Source organism: Lepidochelys kempii, chromosome 7 (assembly GCF_965140285.1).
Source record: "Lepidochelys kempii isolate rLepKem1 chromosome 7, rLepKem1.hap1, whole genome shotgun sequence".
Classification (NCBI taxonomy): Eukaryota; Metazoa; Chordata; order Testudines; family Cheloniidae; genus Lepidochelys; species Lepidochelys kempii.
In genome coordinates, this window is record NC_136386.1 from 89,828,402 (window position 1) to 89,848,361 (window position 19,960).

The 19,960-nt window shown below is 40.4% G+C and overlaps 1 protein-coding gene across 1 annotated transcript in view; it reads right to left on the minus strand.

Annotated features, from left to right (window-relative positions):
• Nucleotides 1-19,960, minus strand: part of PRKG1 (protein kinase cGMP-dependent 1) — a 903,020-nt gene that overhangs the window by 872,883 nt on the left and 10,177 nt on the right. The window contains exons 2-3 of the mRNA XM_073353692.2: nt 4,247-4,325; nt 1,806-2,218 (exon numbers count right to left, since the gene is read on the minus strand). Coding sequence (XP_073209793.1) covers nt 1,806-2,071 — 266 coding nt within the window. The 5' untranslated portion in view covers nt 2,072-2,218; nt 4,247-4,325. The remainder of the gene's footprint in view (nt 1-1,805; nt 2,219-4,246; nt 4,326-19,960) is intronic.

Here is a 19,960-nt window from a genome sequence, read left to right on the forward strand (position 1 = left end):
CCTCCAGCCTGAAAAGCAGGACTGTCAGACTGAGAGGAATTTTAAAATAAACCCAGTCCTCAAGTAGCAATTAAAAAGCTTGGCGAAATGTAGCAAAGGAACCATTGAAGGGGGGGGGGGGAATCAGGCTTACACCCAAATCAATCTTTGGGGAACTGAGTTTCTTAAAGAGGCAGACAGGTCGAAGTCTGGGTCTGCTAGAAAGGAGGGGAGTAAGTCACCCAAACCAGCTGGGAAATAGTCAAGGGAATCACATCAAACACACACACACAGAGGCAGCAGTTGACGCTGTGACGAAGCCAACTTTTAATCACACCCTTCTGGCTCTTTCAAATGGTCTGTGTCTGTAACACAGGCTCACAGACGTTTCTCACACAGGCCCACTGGGGAACTGTGCTGCCCTCGCACTAACAATTCTCCACTGTTCCCAGGCCACCCCCTCGCCGCCCCGCGGGCCGCGCTCTGAACCCAGCGCTTCTCTCGGGAAGGCGGGGAGCGCGGCTCCCGCACAGGAGATTAGTAGGGGACGGGGAACAGAGTCTCTAGGGCAGCTGGGGGGGAGGGGGAGGATAATGTCTCTTCTGCCCCTGTGGCTGTAGGCGGGGAAGGCTCAAAGTTTCCAGCCCCGGACGGAGAAGAGGAGCGGACATTTCTGCCAGCTTGGCCGGGCCCCGGAGCAGCGACCGCTGCCCTCTCCCTCCGCTTCCATCGCCACGGCAGGGCAGGCCCCCACTTCGCCAGCAGCCCCCCCCCCCCGGGCCCAAAGCAGGGGGGCCCCCGGGCGGGCTCTGGGGGGGTGACCCCTGGTGCAGCCGAGGCGCCACCGCCAAGCAACTTGTCACGCGCCTATTGCTTGAACCTCCCCCACCCCGGGTTCCCGGCAGCGTGACTGCACCGCTGCTCCCCGCCCAGCCCCGCACCCCCCGGGACAGAGCGGGCGGGGGACGCTCGGGTTAATGGGATATCCAATATCCTGCAGTGTGCACTGCGTGCTCTGCACTTCCCGCGCCTAAAAGCCCCTAATGCGCTCTGGGCTTCCTCCCGCGGCTGCCCACAGGGGCTTTCAGGCTGGAGCCGATCGATGGGGCTTCTCCGGTGTCCGGGAGTCTCGCAGCAGCAGCCGCCAGGCAGGAGGGGGCCGGGAGCCGGGTTTTGCCTCTCAGCCGCTCTCTCCCCCTCCGCTTTCCGCTGTCACGGTCTCCAGTCCTGAACCGCGCGCCCGCCCGCCCCAGTGCACATCAGACACCCCCCCGCTCCCCCCCCCCCCGCCATTGGGTTGAGGGAGCAAGTTGTGGTGTCCGTCCGGCGGGGCCAAGGGTGGTTAGGGAGCATGCGCAGAGCGCTCAGGCACGCTCAACAACAGCCAGGGAGCACACGCTGATGGGGAGCGAGCTGTGACCCTGCCCGTCCCGGGACGTCCTGACCGCTGCCGGGAGGCGGGGGGCGCCAGGGAAGGCGGCTCGCCCGAGCCTGGGAGCCGGGGAGGGTTGGAGTCAGCCACGATTTATACAAGAGCCCAAAGAAACTTTGTGAGGCTTCCCCGCTCCGGCTGCCCCGCAGGGGGGGATTCAGCCCGCGCCTCGCTCGGGGCTCTGACCCGTCCCCGGCCTGACAGCAGCCCGAGACGGGCAGAGACAACTCCTCTCATTCGGCTCGCTACCGTCTGCCACCTGGTCTCCTAAACCGGAGGAGCGCGGAGCCCCGAGGAGACAGGATCTGTGCCCACCCCTCCCGAAACCTAACGCGATGCTGGCGGCGACCTGGGGCAGAGGGGGTCTGCCCATGTCCCCAGCGGCTGGTCCTACCTTTCCGATTTGGTGAATTTCCTAAAGGCCTGCCTGAGGTCGTGGAAAGACCTGTAGGTCTGGGGTTCCGCGGAGATGCCCTGTGCCCGGGTAGTGCGGGGTCCGATATGGGTGGTAGGCACTGGCAGCACTGACTGGCATTTGTGCAGTTTTCTTTTCAGTTCCTGGATCTCCTCTTCCTTCTCTGACAACCGCTTCTCCAACTCTTTAATTCTCTCTTCCTTCAGCTGCAAAATCTTGGCAAAGTCCCCTTCCAGCTCGCTCATTTTCCAACCTTTGCTAACTTTGTTAGCCTGCAGCAGCAGGGAAGGCGAGCGCTGAGTGAATGAAGCTTCTAAATAAGTGAGCAGGGAGATCTGCTGCCACTAATGGATGGTGAACAGCTTTCTTCGATCCACTTACTGCTGAATGGGCTGTAAACGGAGGCAGAGAAATCTGAAATCAGTGGAGAGGAGATGCTGAGTGCTAATCCGAACGCTCTGCTGGGAATAGGTGATTATCTTTCATTGAGAAACCAATTAGAGCTGTCCTTCCTCCCTTGATATCCGCCAAATTCACTCGGGGGGGGGGGGGTAAAGGGGGAAGCATGCACAGTACACTGAGCTCCTAAACTGCGTTTGATCAGAACAGCAGCTCTCCCTCCATCATACAATAATCACTGTCCGACATTAAGTGGTACAAAAGAAGTGGGTGGGGGGCTTTGTGCCACTCTGCAAGACTTGATCCTTGAAATAGCAACAATTACCATGTGATCTAGAGGGTGACGCAGCTCCCTGTAACTGGATCCTAAGACTTTGGATTAAAAAAAAAAAGAACACTTCATAAATATTAAAGCGTCTTCAGCTAATAACTACATGAATCCATTCTCTCTCTCTCTCTCTCTTTCTCCACCCCCCACCCTCCCATCTCTTGCCACTGCTCATCTGGGTTGCATGACAAGGCTTTTGTGGTCCAGTTTGTTGTATAAGAAGAGTGTATAATCACTTGTAATTAGATTTCGACACAAGAATCAGGACTTTTCCCACAAAAAAGCTTCAATATTTTTACTAAATCGTTAAGTGAGGCCACGACTGTACTGTTTTATGTTCATGAACTGAAAGGTAACAAAGAGTAAGTAGCTGTTGATGGCAAAGGACACCTAAAAATCTATGGGCATAGTTGTTTTGTCAGTCGTTTGAGTCTTTAGGTACCTAGAAGCTCAGTGTGCAGAATTATTTCTCTGTTTTAAATCTGATGACCTTCTACTCATACTCTACCAATTTATATGAGGAGCACTGATAGGGCACCATTTTCACTGTACTTTAAAAAAAAGTATTTGTTTGATAGTAGATACTAGTTATCTCCTGGAAAAGAGGACAAATGGGGCATCAGAACTGCTTTTCCCATCTTCAGAAAACACCATAAAAATTCCAATCGCTGGTTGCTTAAAGCAGCTTAGTTTTACATTATCATAACCCCAGTAATTATATGGAAGGAATGTAATTTTAAAACCAAGCACCTTATGCACCCATGACACTAAATAAATTTTAGCAACTTTTATTCTAAAAAATACCTCTGCTGATATTACAGTTTACTATTAGCATAGCCTCTTATCAAATTAATTTTTGCATCCCATCTGAAGTGCATTTTCAGTATTTCTTTATTATAGTACTAAATGTTCAACAATTCACTCTCTCACTTATAAACTATAAGGCTCTAACACCAGAGTACACTTCCAAGTACTTGCTTGTTACTCTTGTTGTAACAATGCCTCTTTATAACATTAAAAAATCATTCATACTCACCAAATGGTGGTAGAAAGAGCTTTCACTGCCTCTGAAAGTTAGAATTTTAATCCAATAAAATCTAAAATTTGTAGCAAGTTGACTGATAAGCAAAATAAAAAGTGTCATGCAAGTTAATAGGCCTCTACATGGTGCAGTTTTCAGGATGTGGGCCTCGGTGATTCACAGCACATGGAAATGCATTCTAAATTCATACTTATTCTTCTTATTACTCCTTCATATAACCTAGGCCAGATTGGTTCTCATATTATCTAGTTCCAGTGCTAAGCAACTATACTGATATCAGTGGGATTTCTTAGGATTTCCACTAGTGTAAATGAGATCAGAATCTGATCTATTACAGGTACAATAGGTGAGGTCAATGGAACATTTCATATGATACCAAACAGTGATGCCTCATATCAGGCCCCACTGAAGTCAAATGAGATTTTTGCCCTTGACATAAACTGGGCCAGGATATCACCCTTATGGTACTTATTAGGAATAGACTACTACACATGATTTTTATGGAAGCTTTTAAAAAAAAAAGGACACCATTCAACTTTACTATCACATTTCTGTCTGAAAATTGTGTTACAGTAAGCCCCTCAGACTCAATGCCCCCATGGCTTAAAGAGATAAAAAGAAAAATATATTTCTCTCTTTTTAGTTTCTTACCTTTGTGCATTTGACAGCAGTATGAGCATTGTTAGGTTCACAGTTTCCTGAAGGGTACTTCAAGCTGGAAGGTCCTTTCCTAGTAACAATAACAGCAAGGATGAAACTCAAAGTCAAAAGACTGCATTTAGGCATTTGTGTGCGTGAAAAGAAAGGAGAAAGAGTGGGGCTAAGCATGTCTGGTGTCATGCTCTCAGGTCCCCACAAAAAGTCCTTCTAAATGTGAACACAGAAGGAAGGGGGGTGAGAGGGAAAGCATTTCCTTTTCTTGAAAGAACACTTTAAAAAATAAGCTATATCAATTTAAAAAAGAAAGTCAAGTTGGCCACCTCCATTTAACTATTCTAAGTGATTTTTTTAAATTCTCTTGGGAAATTATTTCTGCTTTCTTGCCCCAATGAAGTCTCTCTAATTGAAATAAAAGTATTTAAATAGTTTGAAAAATCCTCAGCTACAGAATTTGTGAACCCGCCACCATTATTTATTTTAAAAGCATTCATATAGAGGAAATATGTTTAATAAGGGAGTTCTTCAAAGAGTCTTATTTCAACACGTGTGAATCAGAAATGTGAATAACACCGTAAATCAGTGACAGATTGCTGAAACTTCGTTTTGTTGCACACTTCTCATTAAAAGGAAAACAGCGCCATCTTGTGTGCAAAAATGACTTTTAGAACAAAGGCAACACGCTTTTTACAAATAAATCACATTATTCAAGACTGAAAAAACAAGTCAGATACAAAGTTCAGCTGTGCTCTGATCTCAAATAGCTCATTTACCAGTTCGTTTTATGCTACATGGTCCTGATGACTGCTTCCAGGGTCAGTACCAGAACACTTTCGGGAATGATGGAAAGACACCCACAGATCACAAGTGATATGATTGCTATCCATACACTTGTTGAAAAGCCTAAAATTAAGAAAAAAATATTTAAATGCTTTAAAGGCAGTCCAGTCCTGTAGTACTTACATGGAATTTTGGATCAGGTATATAGAAATGGAGAATTCAATAAAATTCAATAAAATTTCAAGAAGCCTTATTTTCCCACTTCTGGATTTTTATTAAACATTTTCCGCCTTAAACTCTTGGTTTTTGAGGAAAAAATGATAAAAACTTATTTTTAAATGGAAATCTGTGCTACTCAGATTCTTGTTTGATTCTTCTCCAGCTTGTAGGACTTCCAGGAAAATAAAACAGAAACACAAAAGAAAAAGATATGCAGGTTTTGCCAAAATCAAATCAAGTGTCTTAACTTTGTTTAGTTCTTTTCAAAAATCTGTTACTAATATTGCAGTGGCACCTGAAGGTCCCAATCTCCCATTGTTCTAGACACTTCACATACAGAGAAGCAGTTCCTGCCCTGAAGATCTTACAAAATAAGAGGCAAGACCAACAGATGTACACAAGCAATTTACATTTGGCAAAACAGGTTCTCCAATCCCTAGATCACAGTTTTCTATAGTCGTATTACGAGGTTTAACACAGTGGTGTTAATTTCAAGATTAGGGAAAAATATTATTGTAGACAAATTGCTAGTGGTTAAGTCTAAAATTTACCAAGCTAACTACATGCAGCTTTCCCATACTATTTGTAAAAGAAGAACATCTGGTAGTTTGGGGTTTCCAATTTGAATCTCTGGTTTGAGAAGAAACAGTCTTCTCAAAAAAAGAGCCAACAATATAATTTTTCCAAGATTTCCAGAACATTGAAGTTCAAAGTTTCTGTTCAGCATTGCCATTCAAAGGAATTATGAGCTAAGCTTAGGAACACAATATTACTGTGTCCAAAAATCTATATTATACTAATATTAATTTACAGCATGCACCTGCTAGAGAACTCATTTGTCCATCAATTATTTGATTCTATTCTACTCCCACTGTAGTGAATGGGAGTTTTGCCAATGTCTTCAGTGGGAACAGGATCAAGCCCATTGTTATTTTGGGGCGCTCACAGTATAATATATCATTATAAATTGCCTCTGAAGCTCCACAGAGACTGGTGCTGTACAGTCTGCTAAATAATGCATGCTCACTTTAAATTTTATTTTTGAGGCTGGATAGTGTGTGTATAATTCCAATCTTATTAGGTCATATTAACCCCTGTGCCAAAATTGACCCAGCTTTCTTAATTTAAAATGTATTACACTCCACTCAGACTGGAAATTGAAAATAGATATGGAGTGGCCTGTTGTTCTCATTTAAATTATGTAAAGCATGAAGTCAAGAAAGGAAGGAAGGTTTCCTGATCCTAGAAACCCTTATTTACATGAGTGCTCCCAGCGAAGTAAATGAAACTTCTCACATGAGTAGAGACCCATGTAAGTACGGAATCATCCTGCAACTCCATTGTGTGTGGGACATCCACGGACTACATTGAACCATGAATGTATGCTTAAAGACAAATGTATGCTTAAATTGAGTAAAGTGTGACTACATTACTGTAATCCTTGGTCTTGCTTACCCCCTCTCTCTCCTACTGTTAATTATGCTCCTTGTGTCCACAAAACACATCTACAATTATATTGTAATCTTTTGGGGACAGACCAAGTCTTATCTTTTGTCTGTTTAGTAAAGCACCTAATGCAATTTGGCATTTTAAAAGAGACCAGCAACAAAAGATGTTCTGTGTATGGATCACGATTGGCCTCTTGTAATTTAAACTTCATTAGTACTTTGAATTTAAAGTATTATAAAAACAATTGATAGGTCATACTTTCTTTTAACAAGGTATGTGCAGTTTAATGATTAATATCTGCACATTTCTATATAAACCAATGGAATTAACTACAATAGGAGTTTTCAGATTAAGGCTCACAACCCTTAGAAGGGGAAAGTCAGAGGTCACAGCAAACCATATATTGTGTGGAGGCTGCTAGGAACCAGTGGCGTGAACCAAAGTCACTGAGCTGCAGGCTTTTACCTCTACCTTATTCCTCCTTCACCATTCTCCACTACAAGGTCTATTTAAGTATGGTGAGGAGCCAGTTGCTTTAACCCCTGCTCACAGTGCTGAGCCAGCTCTTTCCCACATCTATGCAGCACTTCACTAGGAGCCCAGGAGAACAATGTGTCCAGATAGAAGCTGAAACACCACCTTCTTGTAATCCCTGGTCTTTCAGCACCTCCACATGAGACCCCATAGTCTCCACTTCAATACAGAATTATTTGTGCATCTAAAGTGCCTGCTGGACTATTAATTAATACCTCCAAAATAACAAAGGTCAGCTGAGGAACAGAGGAAAACACAGTCATTGGACTACTTGGGACCTACATTAAGGGTTACAGTTATTTATTTATTTACACACACACACACACGCACACACACACACCAAGTTTGTTAGCTCACTGACAGCTACTATAAATCATAGAAGGTGATTGGTGACAATTTTGCAACTGCTACAGCTTCAAAGTCAATTTCAGGAGAAGCCCAAATAAGAGTGGAATTTAATATGGTCTTCAGTGCTGAGATAGCAATTTATGAGGACCACTAAACTGCAGGCCTATCTGACATATGTCAGTCTCACTCCTGGAGTAATGTGCATGCACAAGTTATCCTCCAGTTCACAGAATATCTACATTTCCCCCAACCATGAACAATGCCACCATCTATCCAGGTTCAGCTTAAAGCAACCGTATCTCATCTAAGCATAAAAGCATCTGCCAGATAATCACAAAGACAGAAGACAGCCTACAATGTAGCAACAGTTAAAGGGACCAAAACATTATGTATATTCAGCCACTTTCAGTGACATGTAGGCTTATACGCTTTTGGGAGGGGCAAGATAAAATCCTGCAGAACCCCAAATGGGAAATGTTTGAGCAATGACATCAAGTGCCCATCACCAGCTTTTGAGACCTCAGTTCCATTAAAGAGAAAGTTCAACCTAGCTAGCCATTCCATTGATCGACTGTGTCAAAAGTCACTTGCAGAACTATCATCATCAGCAAGGACATATATCCTTTGTACATTGCTAGGAGAATATGATCTACCAAATTGATTGGAGCTGCTTCTATGCAATGCAGACTTTATCATTCCACATTAAAAGAGGTCATAAAAGCTAGCCTGATCCAGAGGGCTGTGGCTAGGTAGCTTCAATCGCTTGTCAATAACCTCCCTCAAGAAGAGAGAACAAAATACATTCTCTCTTGTTATTAAGTTTGGAACACACTTTTACACCTTTATATATAAATGAGTTTCTGCCTTCCCAGAGAGACTTTACATACTTCCACAAGCTGCAGGATCAGAACCTCCCCATTAGCCTTCAACTGTTGGAAAGAACGCAAGTCTCTTGAGGCCACCAAGCACCACTTGGATTTAGGAGAGCTCAAAGTCCGACAAATAGCCCGGACAAACTGGGTATTCTTTACCTCCTGCTTACATAATGCCATAGTGATCATCAAGCTACTTCTAATGTGATTCATTTACTTGCCAATAAACAAAAACATTATCACAGGAAGAACCATTTGTGCCTATTCTAGGTTTCAGGCAGATCATGTTCATCATGCTACCAACACACCCGTAAACCCAGAAGAGTTCCATACAGATAGATAATTCCCTGTCCTTGCTACAGAAAAGCCTTAAAGAAAAGCTCTTCTAGCCTCTACTGTGACACATAATCAACAGAATACATGATAAAATTCCAAGGGTCTCATCTAACCTCTCATTAAAGATTTTGGTAATGTCATAGAAGCCATTATATTGATGGCGATAGCAAAGAGTTCCATTGCTAAAGTATACAAACAGTGTTTTATTCACTTTTTAACAAAAATGGTTGCCAATAAACATTCTACCTTTGCTAATAATTACTGCTAAGTTATATTTATTTCCCATGGTAAGTATAGCAAAAAACCCTGTAGTATCTCAGACACCTCTAAGTTGCAGCTTTTGACAAATGCTGACTTTGTAATGGCATCAGTGTCAGTGCTCTACAATTGCATTTTTATTTTAAGTTTCTATAATTTTGAGACCAATTTGTAATACCCAAAGCAATTATAAATAAGGCCCTACTTAATTTGTGATATTGGGGAAATTGCAGATCCTGCAATATTAGGCTTCCACTGCAATTTTGATTTTAATTAACTTACTTTGCACAGCCCACAATTCTGAATACATTTTGAGGTTTGCAACACACACCTTTCCCCCCCATTATTACAGGTGAATTCCATTTATCTGAGTGGCTGGGGCTCAGGCTGTCAACCCCAGGCACGACGGGGCTCCCGCTGTCAGCCCCACACATTAATGACTAATATAGTTGCAGCAAAATGTCTGGTTATCAAAAAATTAGCAAGCATAACATAATACTTGAGTGTTTATATTGTTTCAGCAATTAAAAAAAAAACAAATAAGTCTTCTCTGGCTTTTCCAAATTACTTCAATTAATAAAGGTCCACTAATTACTTTTCTATGATTTTCCATGTCTTGTCTGCAACTCAGCCACAACTATTTGATAATCATCCCACAATTAAAATAGGGCCTTAATTATAATGATCCACTATATCTGCAAAAAAGGATCTTGCATCAGACTTTAAGAATAGTATTACTAGGAAATTGCCAATCCACACTAGATTCTCCAGAGGTGATGTTTTGAATAAGCATGTTTCATGGTTTGAATCACTAAGTCCAAGTTACAGAGGAACAATCACAGTGACAGGGAGAGGTTATTCATCTTGTGCAGTAGTAACTGGAGTTCAAGACACATATTGCCTTGCACATGCACATGTTCTAGTCCTCCTTGCGACTGTACCAAAAATATATAAAGCTGCACAGGCAAACCATTCTCAGTTTCTTCTCCATGGCAAAGCCCCAAGATGGAGGACTCTGAAGCAGAAAAGAAGGGGACAGGGGTGAAGGTAGTGGAGCACCCTTAGGGGGACATATCTCACAAAATTCCAGCTACTGCACAAAAGTGAATAACCTTCAAGTAGTTTTCACATGGACGTTCCACTTCAGGTGTTCTGCGGACAAAGTTGACTTTTTGATGTTGAGCTGAAGACCTAACCTTTGGAACAGGCACATGGTTGTCTGAACTGGAGGAAGAACTTCCAATCATCAACACAGGGGAAGACTATTAGGAGAGTGGCTACTGGTACTATGATCTTTGAGATCACCCTTAGGATAGAAGAAAGCACTGAATTCTGGAAGTGATCCTGACGGAATGTAAAACAAAAGAAACCTCTTGTGAGACAGGGATAAATTACAACATGAAAATGCATCTCCAGAAAGTCAAAGGCCATGAACCAATCTGAGTCTAACGATTAGCCATCCTGAACTGCTGTGATTTTACAAATGCATTTAGAAGTCTAAGATTTAGTATCAGTCTCCATCCCCCATTCTTTTTTGGAACAAGAACATAGTCTGAATAGAAACCCTTCCCCTTGCCCTGCACAAGAGATTTATCTGTGGACTCAGAAGAGCTTAAATACATCAAAAGGAAGTTCTTCTGAATCTCCATAGAGAAATTTCATAATAATTGCAACCAAGATGCTTGACTATTTGCTCCTCAAAAGTCCCCTTCATATGTTCAGGCTGTTGATGAGGGAGAATTGGAACAGAGAAATGTCTCCCTATACGTTCCGCACAGGAGAAACTAGAGCTCTTGAACTGTTGGTGATATAGAGCCAACAGATTCAAATAAGGCCACCAAGAGGGCCCAGAGGATAGGGAAGGAGGCATCCACTGTTGGTCATATCAGTGAGGTGGGACTTGAGATCATATTTCCCCTCAGAGTTTCTCTTTCAGTATAGGTCAGAGGAGAGTAGTGCCCTGTATGGTAGATAGGAGATCCCTGGACAGAAATCTGAAAATCAGAGGAATCCTTCTCAACATACTCCAAAGGTAGAACCGATCATTAAAATAGGGACTGTTGTCCCCCAGAGTGTTTATCAGGGAAAAACAGTCTCAGTGACCCAGAAGATCTCATTATCAACTAACATTAGGTACCAGCTAGCCATGGGGACTCTGACGACTCAGAAACAAATAGATCTCTGGATTATCTGAACTCCCACAGTACTGGACATAGGTGAGCTGAAACTTGATAGGATTCACAGATGACCGATGTTTGTACCTGAGGACATCAGTGCCTGTCAAGATAGCATTGGTACTGAGGATGTTGAATGCTTTGGTGATGCATTTTTGCTGGACGAAGATGGTATTGTAGAAGCTGTCATCTTCTGGTGCACTAGTATAAGAGCCTGGGGCAGCAGTTTGGGTACCAGGGTTAGTACAGGGAAGTCTGATGGTGTAGAACTTTTCTAAATATGATCTCTGCTGGAATGGCTATGTCTGGTCAATACCAGGAGAAGTTTCAATACAGACGCATGCTTGGTACCGTGGTTCCTGGAGAAGTTGAAGTCTTCAACAAATTTCCTATACTGGAACCACATGGAGCCTCAATAGTACTCACTTTGCAACCTGAAGTTTCTGAAAATGGTCCTTTTGTGTGGTGACAGATTTCTTTGAAGAAATCTCTTCTCTGGTGGGAGATTTAGAGCTTGTATTTGTGGACGTGTTATTGGTACTGCCATTCTTATACCACGAAGGCCTTGTGACAGGAACATAGAAGTTGGTGGGGGGGGTGCTAAGTGGGTTTTAAAGGTTGTTGCACAGCAGGATTATTGAAGCCTGGATTGGAGGCTGGTCTCAAGGCTTGCTCAACAAGGGGAGAGCTGGGATGCGGGGAAGGAGTGAAAGAAAAGCCCCAAGTAAAAGAATTATCAAATAATAAAATAATTAACTATGTAAACTCAAGTAAACTAAAGCTACAAACTACTGTAAAGTGGGCAAATTAGATGTTCGGCTTTCAGGCCGAAGAGCATTTGAGAAGGAACTAAGGGTAGTTCACCCCTGCAGCTCTATATATCCTCAGTAAGGGGCACGAGGAGGACTAGAGAGTGCATATTTGGGCAGAATGGGCACTGTTACTGAAAATCTCTGATCAAAAGCACATGGAGTGTATGTGCAACTGAAGTGGCGCACCAATAGGACACTACTTGTAGAAGAAGAATGTATGTTATTTATAAAAGGGGCAAATTTAATTTCCTGAAAGTAACTATTGGGCTGGGCTAGCATTTCCAAAGCATACTCCTGGTCCTAAACTGAATCACTGTTACTCAGCATTATAGAAAACAGACACACAGAACATGCCAGTTATTGAACCAGGAAGAGCCAGCGCCTCCGTTTTTCATTCACAACTCCCTCTAATAATAAGAGATCACTTTACAAAAGAAAAGCATGTAGACATTACTCAGACTGTGGCTGTAATTATCCCATTAGAAACTATGCCAGTAAACCTTTAGTGTATAACAGATCAAAAGGTGTCAGGTCCCTACTATTTTTCTTTGAAATCCTCATGCACAAATTATGAGGCTGTATAAAAGAATTAAGGCCACAGATTTGACCTATGATTTTTAAGAAAAGTTTGGAGCTAGGTGGACTCAGTAAGTGCTTTGAGTCTGTCCACATATATCATTAAGACATAATTCAAGAGTGACAAAACTGTAGCCTTATTTTTTTTAATGTGAAGCTAAATTATTCTTTTATCCAAATGACATATGGTCAATTAGCAGTAAAGAAGAGGCCGAACAGCAAGAAAGAGCTTCCCCATTTTTATATTTACTTTAGCTGAAATTATAAAGCTATATTCCTTTGTGTTTGTGTGTGAAGTAAATACAGTGTTCAAGGCTGCAGGGTTGACACTTAGCAGTGGAAACTGAACTATTTTATCCTCTGTACAGGCACAGCATGGCCTCAAATTGCTTCCTTAAAGTTCCTCTACCCCCTTTTGGGTGGGCTCCTGTCTTTATGATTATTCATTCCTTGGCTTTCAGTGATTGCCAGTTGTGGAAGTGATTGTTGACAAACAGACAACTGATCAAGGGGAACTTGACCGAAGTCACCAACTCACTTTATACAGGCCAATGAGCAGTCATCACATGGCAATGACTTGCGGTCAGTGTTTACCTGGGCTATATTCAAACTGGTGAACTAGAGGTAAATTACTCTAGTGATGTATCTCATCACTAGTTGCCGAAGCCATCCAGATTTAGATTTAATCTACATTTTTCAAATATACTTTTTTCCTTCTTGGGAGAATCTCAGAAACAGAGTTCATTCTTTCATTAGAACAGTTAATTTCTCTATTTCAATTACACAATTTCTTATTTTAGGTTTTAGCTTTATTTGGTTGATGTGGTAATGTACATCTTGGGAATAGGTTCAATTCTAATAAATTACATTCAAAATTGTATGACATGACCAAAAATGCAGAAGTGTGTCTTCTTTATAATGTCTGCTACTGGCATTTTATTGATAAGCGCATTCTTTATTAATGTCATGGGCTTACAGAGTGTGAGAATGTTTCATGTATTAGCATCTGCATGTGGAATAAAGCAGATGTCATAATAAAACCCAAACAGCGATTAATCAGTACTGAAAACTGTTTGTGCCTGTGATACTAAGTACAAAACAACATGTAATTTAGCTATTGTTTGACTATGAAGTTACTAGTTGGAATATCATAATAGAAAGAAGACATTGCATAGTATTTAGTGGGCAGTTTTAATAATATGATCTCTCTTAGTTTCATTTTTTTTTAGTTTCACATTGCTTCCCCATTATTTTATAGTATTCAAGATCATTTACAATGAGACTGGAGTTAGAACGAATTAATTTTGTGGCATGCCTATCCTAATTACTATCATTCTTACCAGAATCAGGACTGAATGTATAATATATTTCACATTATATTATGGAAATATAGTTTATAACCTTTTCAATATATAGTTCAAAACTAGTTAACTAGACTTCCTTTCCCCCACAGGTTAGTTTGTAAATATGTGAACAGAAAACTGGTCATCCTGGAAAGGCATAAGAAGCTTTTGTAAATCAAACTACAATGTGTATGTATTTTGCAGAGTATCTGACCAAAATCTTCCTTGAATGTTGCAACTTTTTTTATTACACAGCAAAGCATTAATCAAGGCCCATTATAATTAAGGTTGCATAAGTCTATTTTAAGCCCCATTTCTGGTCAACTCGTATATTTCTGAAACTTAATGTATTGCCTGAAACTTTCCATATATGATACCTGCCTGCAAGTAAATTCAGTTTGAGCAAACATAGTTGAGTAGTTTTGAAATGAAGTGAGAATAATTTCCATATTGCCAAAAATATATTTCAATTTTGTTTTAAAAGCTCTACCACTAAAATTGCCCTAGACAAAAAGTTTAAATTTGTGTGGCTTACACAATGCCAGAGTACACTGGAGGCGTGTAGTGCTCCAAAGAGGTGCTTCCAAGGTGTTCCAGAGGAGCTCTTTCTTAATTCACTAGTATGACACAGAGGACCATTTACACCAGCTAGCAAAGGGTTCACTATTATATAACAGCAACTCCTATCAGACCTGACAAACTCACTACACATAGCACATTGCTTTCATAGTATTGATCTATGAAGACTGTCATGTGAGATCTTAAATGAAAGCCAGGATCACACTGGTCATTAGTGTCATGAAATGTATGTACGGACAATATTAAGACGTTGTGTGTACACACAGAGATAAATAAGTTTTAAAGACTGAATCAAAACAGGGTTGACAAACTGTTTTCTGTTAGACACAGGATGTATATTCACCTGTCTGCCTCAGTTTTCATGTAAATCAAGCAGTGTAAGCCAACACAGCAGAAGCCCAATTTCCGTACGAAGTCAGCACACTGTAGGATAGACTCGGTGGACAGTGATGCATCTGATCCCGGGTACATATAATGGACTTCGGGGAGATAAGAGAAGACAAAAGGACACCTTTTTGTCCTTCACTGAGGAAGCAAAAAGGACAGTGCTTTTTGCATTCATTAAAGAGGGATCCCACTGAAGTTGGTTGGAGACACTGAGATTGCTTTAGGTGAGAAACTACTTTAGACAAGGGTTTAGCAAGTTAAAGTTTAGACTCTAGGAAGCATGTTATAATTTTGATCTATATATAATAATTTGTTTCCATTACCCTCACTCACCCTCAGATCTGAGCCTCTGATAGTAAACTTGTGATTATTTTTACTATATCTCAGTGCTGTGATGTTACATAGGAGCTGACCCTCAGTTGAATCACAGAAACTAGTGTGTACACAGTCCCTTGGTGGGTAGCAAATGTGGTATTTCTGTGAGTAGCCAGTGACAGTGGCTGGATAACACAGGAGAATACTTCAAAGGGGCTCAGGGATTGGAGTACACCTATTAACCTGCCAAGGATGGTGAGGGCTAGCATTGCATTGAAGACACTGTTTGGGTACCTAACTGATTGGAGGTGTCAAGGAGCTGATACCCAGCTAAGCACAAGCACTTCTTTAGCTGGGAGACAAGGTGATTGAGTCCTGAGCACCCTGAGAAAGCATCACAACTTGTAAATTGTGCAGCTATTAACTTGTGCAAAAGAAGGGCTCATTTCTGTGGATTATGTGAGGTATTCCATGATGTGCACAAAAAATGATTCTATTCCTCTTCTCTATTAGGGGGAAAACCCTAGAAAATTCCATTAAAATTATGTTAAAGGGACACCGAGGTTGCCTAGTTGTGCAGTTAAAGTCAAGAAATTATAATAAAAGGTTCCATTCATAAAATTTACCTCTGCCCCATATGCTTGTGCATTGCAATACAGACTTTATTTATTTATGTGACCACAAACTAGAATAAAATTCTGATCACCTATCCATGAACAGCTAAGATGTAGTAATTGGCTGAAAAGAAACAGTTGTCCCAGGTTTCAGTCTCCCTCTCTCAGGTAAATAGAGTTGCTGCTATGATTGCATTTCTTTGCATTATGCTTGTTCTAGTTTGGGCTGTTTTATTTTTTATTATTATTTAGTTATTTTTAAATTGAGTATGACTCATACTTGGTCCTATATGTTTAGTTTATCCTTGCTTTAACATAAAATTAAAATGGCATTGCCATCACAAGTCTGAGACAGAATTGGAGTGGACATCAATACATTTAAATTCAAGTAATTATAACAACTTAATAATATGATCATCTTCCAGGGCTATGACCTCCAGCATAACTTTTTCTAGCTCTAAAGCCTCAAACATGAAGAGATCCTCTCTTCAGAAAGTAAAAGTTGTCACAATGGTGATTAAATCCACCATGAAATAGTGTGCTACAAAATCTGCCTCTTAATTTATTTTGGAATGCTCCTCATTCAGGCCACTTCATCCCTTGACTCTACTTCTGCAATAAAAATAATTTAGGTGACAACTTTTTATTACTGAGTTCAGTTCTCTGGCCTGACCAGTAACCTAGTACAGCACCAGATCTCACTGACTTTCAATAAAACTTGTGCTCCTAAGCCACTTTGAAAATTTCACCCTCTGTATGCGGGATGGATACCTCTGAAATAGCTCACAGTTGTCTCAAAGGCTGAACCAGTAGCTTAGATCAAACTATAACAATAATCAAGGAATGAAAGACATTAGATAAGCAATTACAAAGTCTCTTCAGGAAGTATTCCAGCAATGCATATAGAAAAGTGGGTTTTATTACAGTGCTTGCTGGTGGAGCCATTGACAGTTCTCTAGTAAAGCAAGAGTCAGTTTATATCAAATAATATTTAGTATACTCTTTGCTGACACCGTATATTTGCAATCAGAGCTCATGGAATTGAGATAGCTTTAGAACTTATGTAGAATCAAGGGAGAAAATACAATCAGACTGCTTGATCTGAAGCTAGATGATGCAGCAGTGAATAAAGACTGTTCAAATGGGCATGTAGAGCAAGCTTAGAGAATATTTTCTTCAGAAATTATGAACTGCATCAGCCACAACTTTGAGGTTACTATTCTGGACTACAAAATCATCCCCATCTTTGAAAAATTTAAAGTATGTTGAAAGACGTTTTAAAACACGTAGGTTTCAAAAGTCAAAAAGAACTTCAAGGTTTCTTCTCCCCATTTTAAATAGAAAACAAAAATTAGTTACCATCGGACAAAGGGTTTCTATTTCTACCCTTACTACTGTCTAGTTGACAATGGGTGGAAGTCAGGTCATATTAAAATATTCTAGCTGTTATACTCTTCTTAAAATGTCTATACTGGAACACAAAATTTTCACCAATGGCAAATATTCATTATAAATTGTACTGTAAACCACTCACAGGAAAATTGGGGCAAATTTAATTTCAACCGTCCTCTGTTATTTTTTCATTTTCTTCTGCAAGATCTTTGGGTAAAAGACCAAGATTCAACAGGTATTTAACAACATATCTAACTTTGAACACTTCAGTGGTAAGACTTCTCACATGTTTAAAGTTAGGCTTGAGCTTAAGCACCTTGCTGGAAAAGGACTTAAACAAGCCAAGAAAATTGGAGATGTTATCAGAATTCTGACAGGGAAGGAAAACACCACATTTCAGAGTTCTGTTGTCAGTCTTACAATATAGACTGCTAATGGCATTTTAACCATGAAATAAGCTTACTGCACATAAATATTTGATCCAAAACATTAGTAACTATGGATCTCAATCATTAAAGGATGAGGTATTAGAATCTTGACACAAAGCTGAATGAGAAAGACTAACAAAGCTTAAATTCTTCATAAGGCAAATATTCCAATAGCCTAATGCGAAATGACAAACTGATAAAACCGTTTTCTTTCCCCTTGACCTAACTATGTATCTATCAGATGGGCACTTTTTGCTGTTTTCCATAGATTCATTCGGTGCAGGAGGTGGTGAAAGTTTGCTTTTAAGATTTTGCTTCTATGTTAACCATTTCACAAAGGAGATAACATCTCCAAATCTAATGAGACTGTTCAAAAAGACTACATATCCCATGTCTGACTTCATAGTCATTTAAAAGGTGGTTCCATAAGAAATTATGGCCAACAAAACATGCAGTTCTTACAGAAAAAGTAACAGGGTTAATAGATTAATTTAAAATTGTAGTTAGGGTTAACAGCTCTCATGTATCAGGGATTAACAACTCAATGTAATATGTTACATATTTCTTTGGTACGAAATGTCAATGGCATTCACAAAACCGCTGTGCAGCATGATGTACAGGATGTATTAATAGGTCTCTTAAGGTTTGCTTTCATTTCCCAACAATTACCATAGAAGGATTCATTCATTAATTCCTTTTATTGATATGGATTATAAACAGACTAATGTCAAATTCTTAGATCCTTAGATTCCTCAGACAAAACCTCATAACTCAAACAAAAAATTATATCCATTGCCTAGATAAATTCATTTATTATTTCTTGTTTCTGGGTGCTGATGACCAAAATATTACCTGTTGATCCTTCTATATTTTCTATATTGTAGCATCACTTTCAATTATCTCATCTTGTAGATAATGACTGAAGAAAACACTTCTCCATGATGTAGAAGGTTTAAGGTTCTTTTCGGGGAGGCTGGCACAGACAAAGTTGAACACACAATTTCTTAAAAGGCCATCCCTTCTAAAGGGAAGAGCTAGCAGACAGCTCAGAAGTGATATCCTTCTACATTGCCAAAACTATAATTCTCAGGAAAGAGTGATGCTGAGTATGTTAACCAAAAGCCTAAGGGAATCATGGCCATCATCATGGAGTCTAGTGACCATCAAATGGACCCATAATAGGAAAGAACAGAAAACCCTTTTTTTGTTGTTACTCAGAACTAACCTGAGCACAAACATCAGATCCTAAAATTAGTTCTCCTGAACAGTTATTTGGTGGGGGGATTTTCCAAAGAGCCAAAGTGACTTTGGAACACAATTCCATTTAACTTTTGGTAGAACTTCTGCTCCCAAGTCATTTGGGAACTTTTGAAAATTCAACACCACGGCACCTAAATAAGTGGTCTGATTTTCAAAAAGTTCTGAGCACCCAGCAGCTCCCATTGTGGGAAGCAGATCTCAATAGGGGGTCAATGCTGACATAGATACATCCTAAAGGAGGGATTTAAGCCATAACTGGGGTTTTTCTTGCTTAAACTGCTTTGTGCAAAATAATATCGATTTTACATATACCTTCCTCCTTATGTTTTGTTATGCTGAATAATGTATGTGTTAGATTACAATTTCCAGCAACATCACACAGCTGTTAACCACCACCTGGCTAACCACAAATACATTAAGCTAGAGAAGCTCTATTTGGAGAATGAAATGTTTCTCTAAAAGGCTCACCATCTCATCTGTGACAAATCCGAAAGGCCTTCTACTCCTTATAATTAAGTTCAAGAGCCAAAATAAAACCAACATACTTAGTATGACAACTGAAGATTATCTTGGGAAAATGACACCAGGCATGGCTGAAATAGACTGTGAACACCAGTCAGTGTTTATATTTGATCAGTTTTGAAAGCACACTGCATTTTTAGCAACAGTATTTGTGGAAGTCTACTTAAAGGTATAATCCATCTTTTCCTAACTGAGATCAGTTAATCCACTGCATTTGAACACAGTACTAAATATACTGACCCAAAATGTACCAAGGAATAGGCAACTCTCACTTTAAGTATCAAATATAGCTCTTTAAAATTAGGCAGGTGACAGAACTGATGGAAAATAACCACAAACTCATTTGCCAAATAAGGAATGTTCAGCAGAGGCTGTATCAAAAACAACTTGACATGACGCCCAAAAAATGGGCTTGCAGGTCTGTGTAAATTTTAAAGAAATAACTACCTTAAAATCTAGTTTTGAATTTCCATATTTATTTTCCACTAATGTCTTTTGTATTGAGCCACT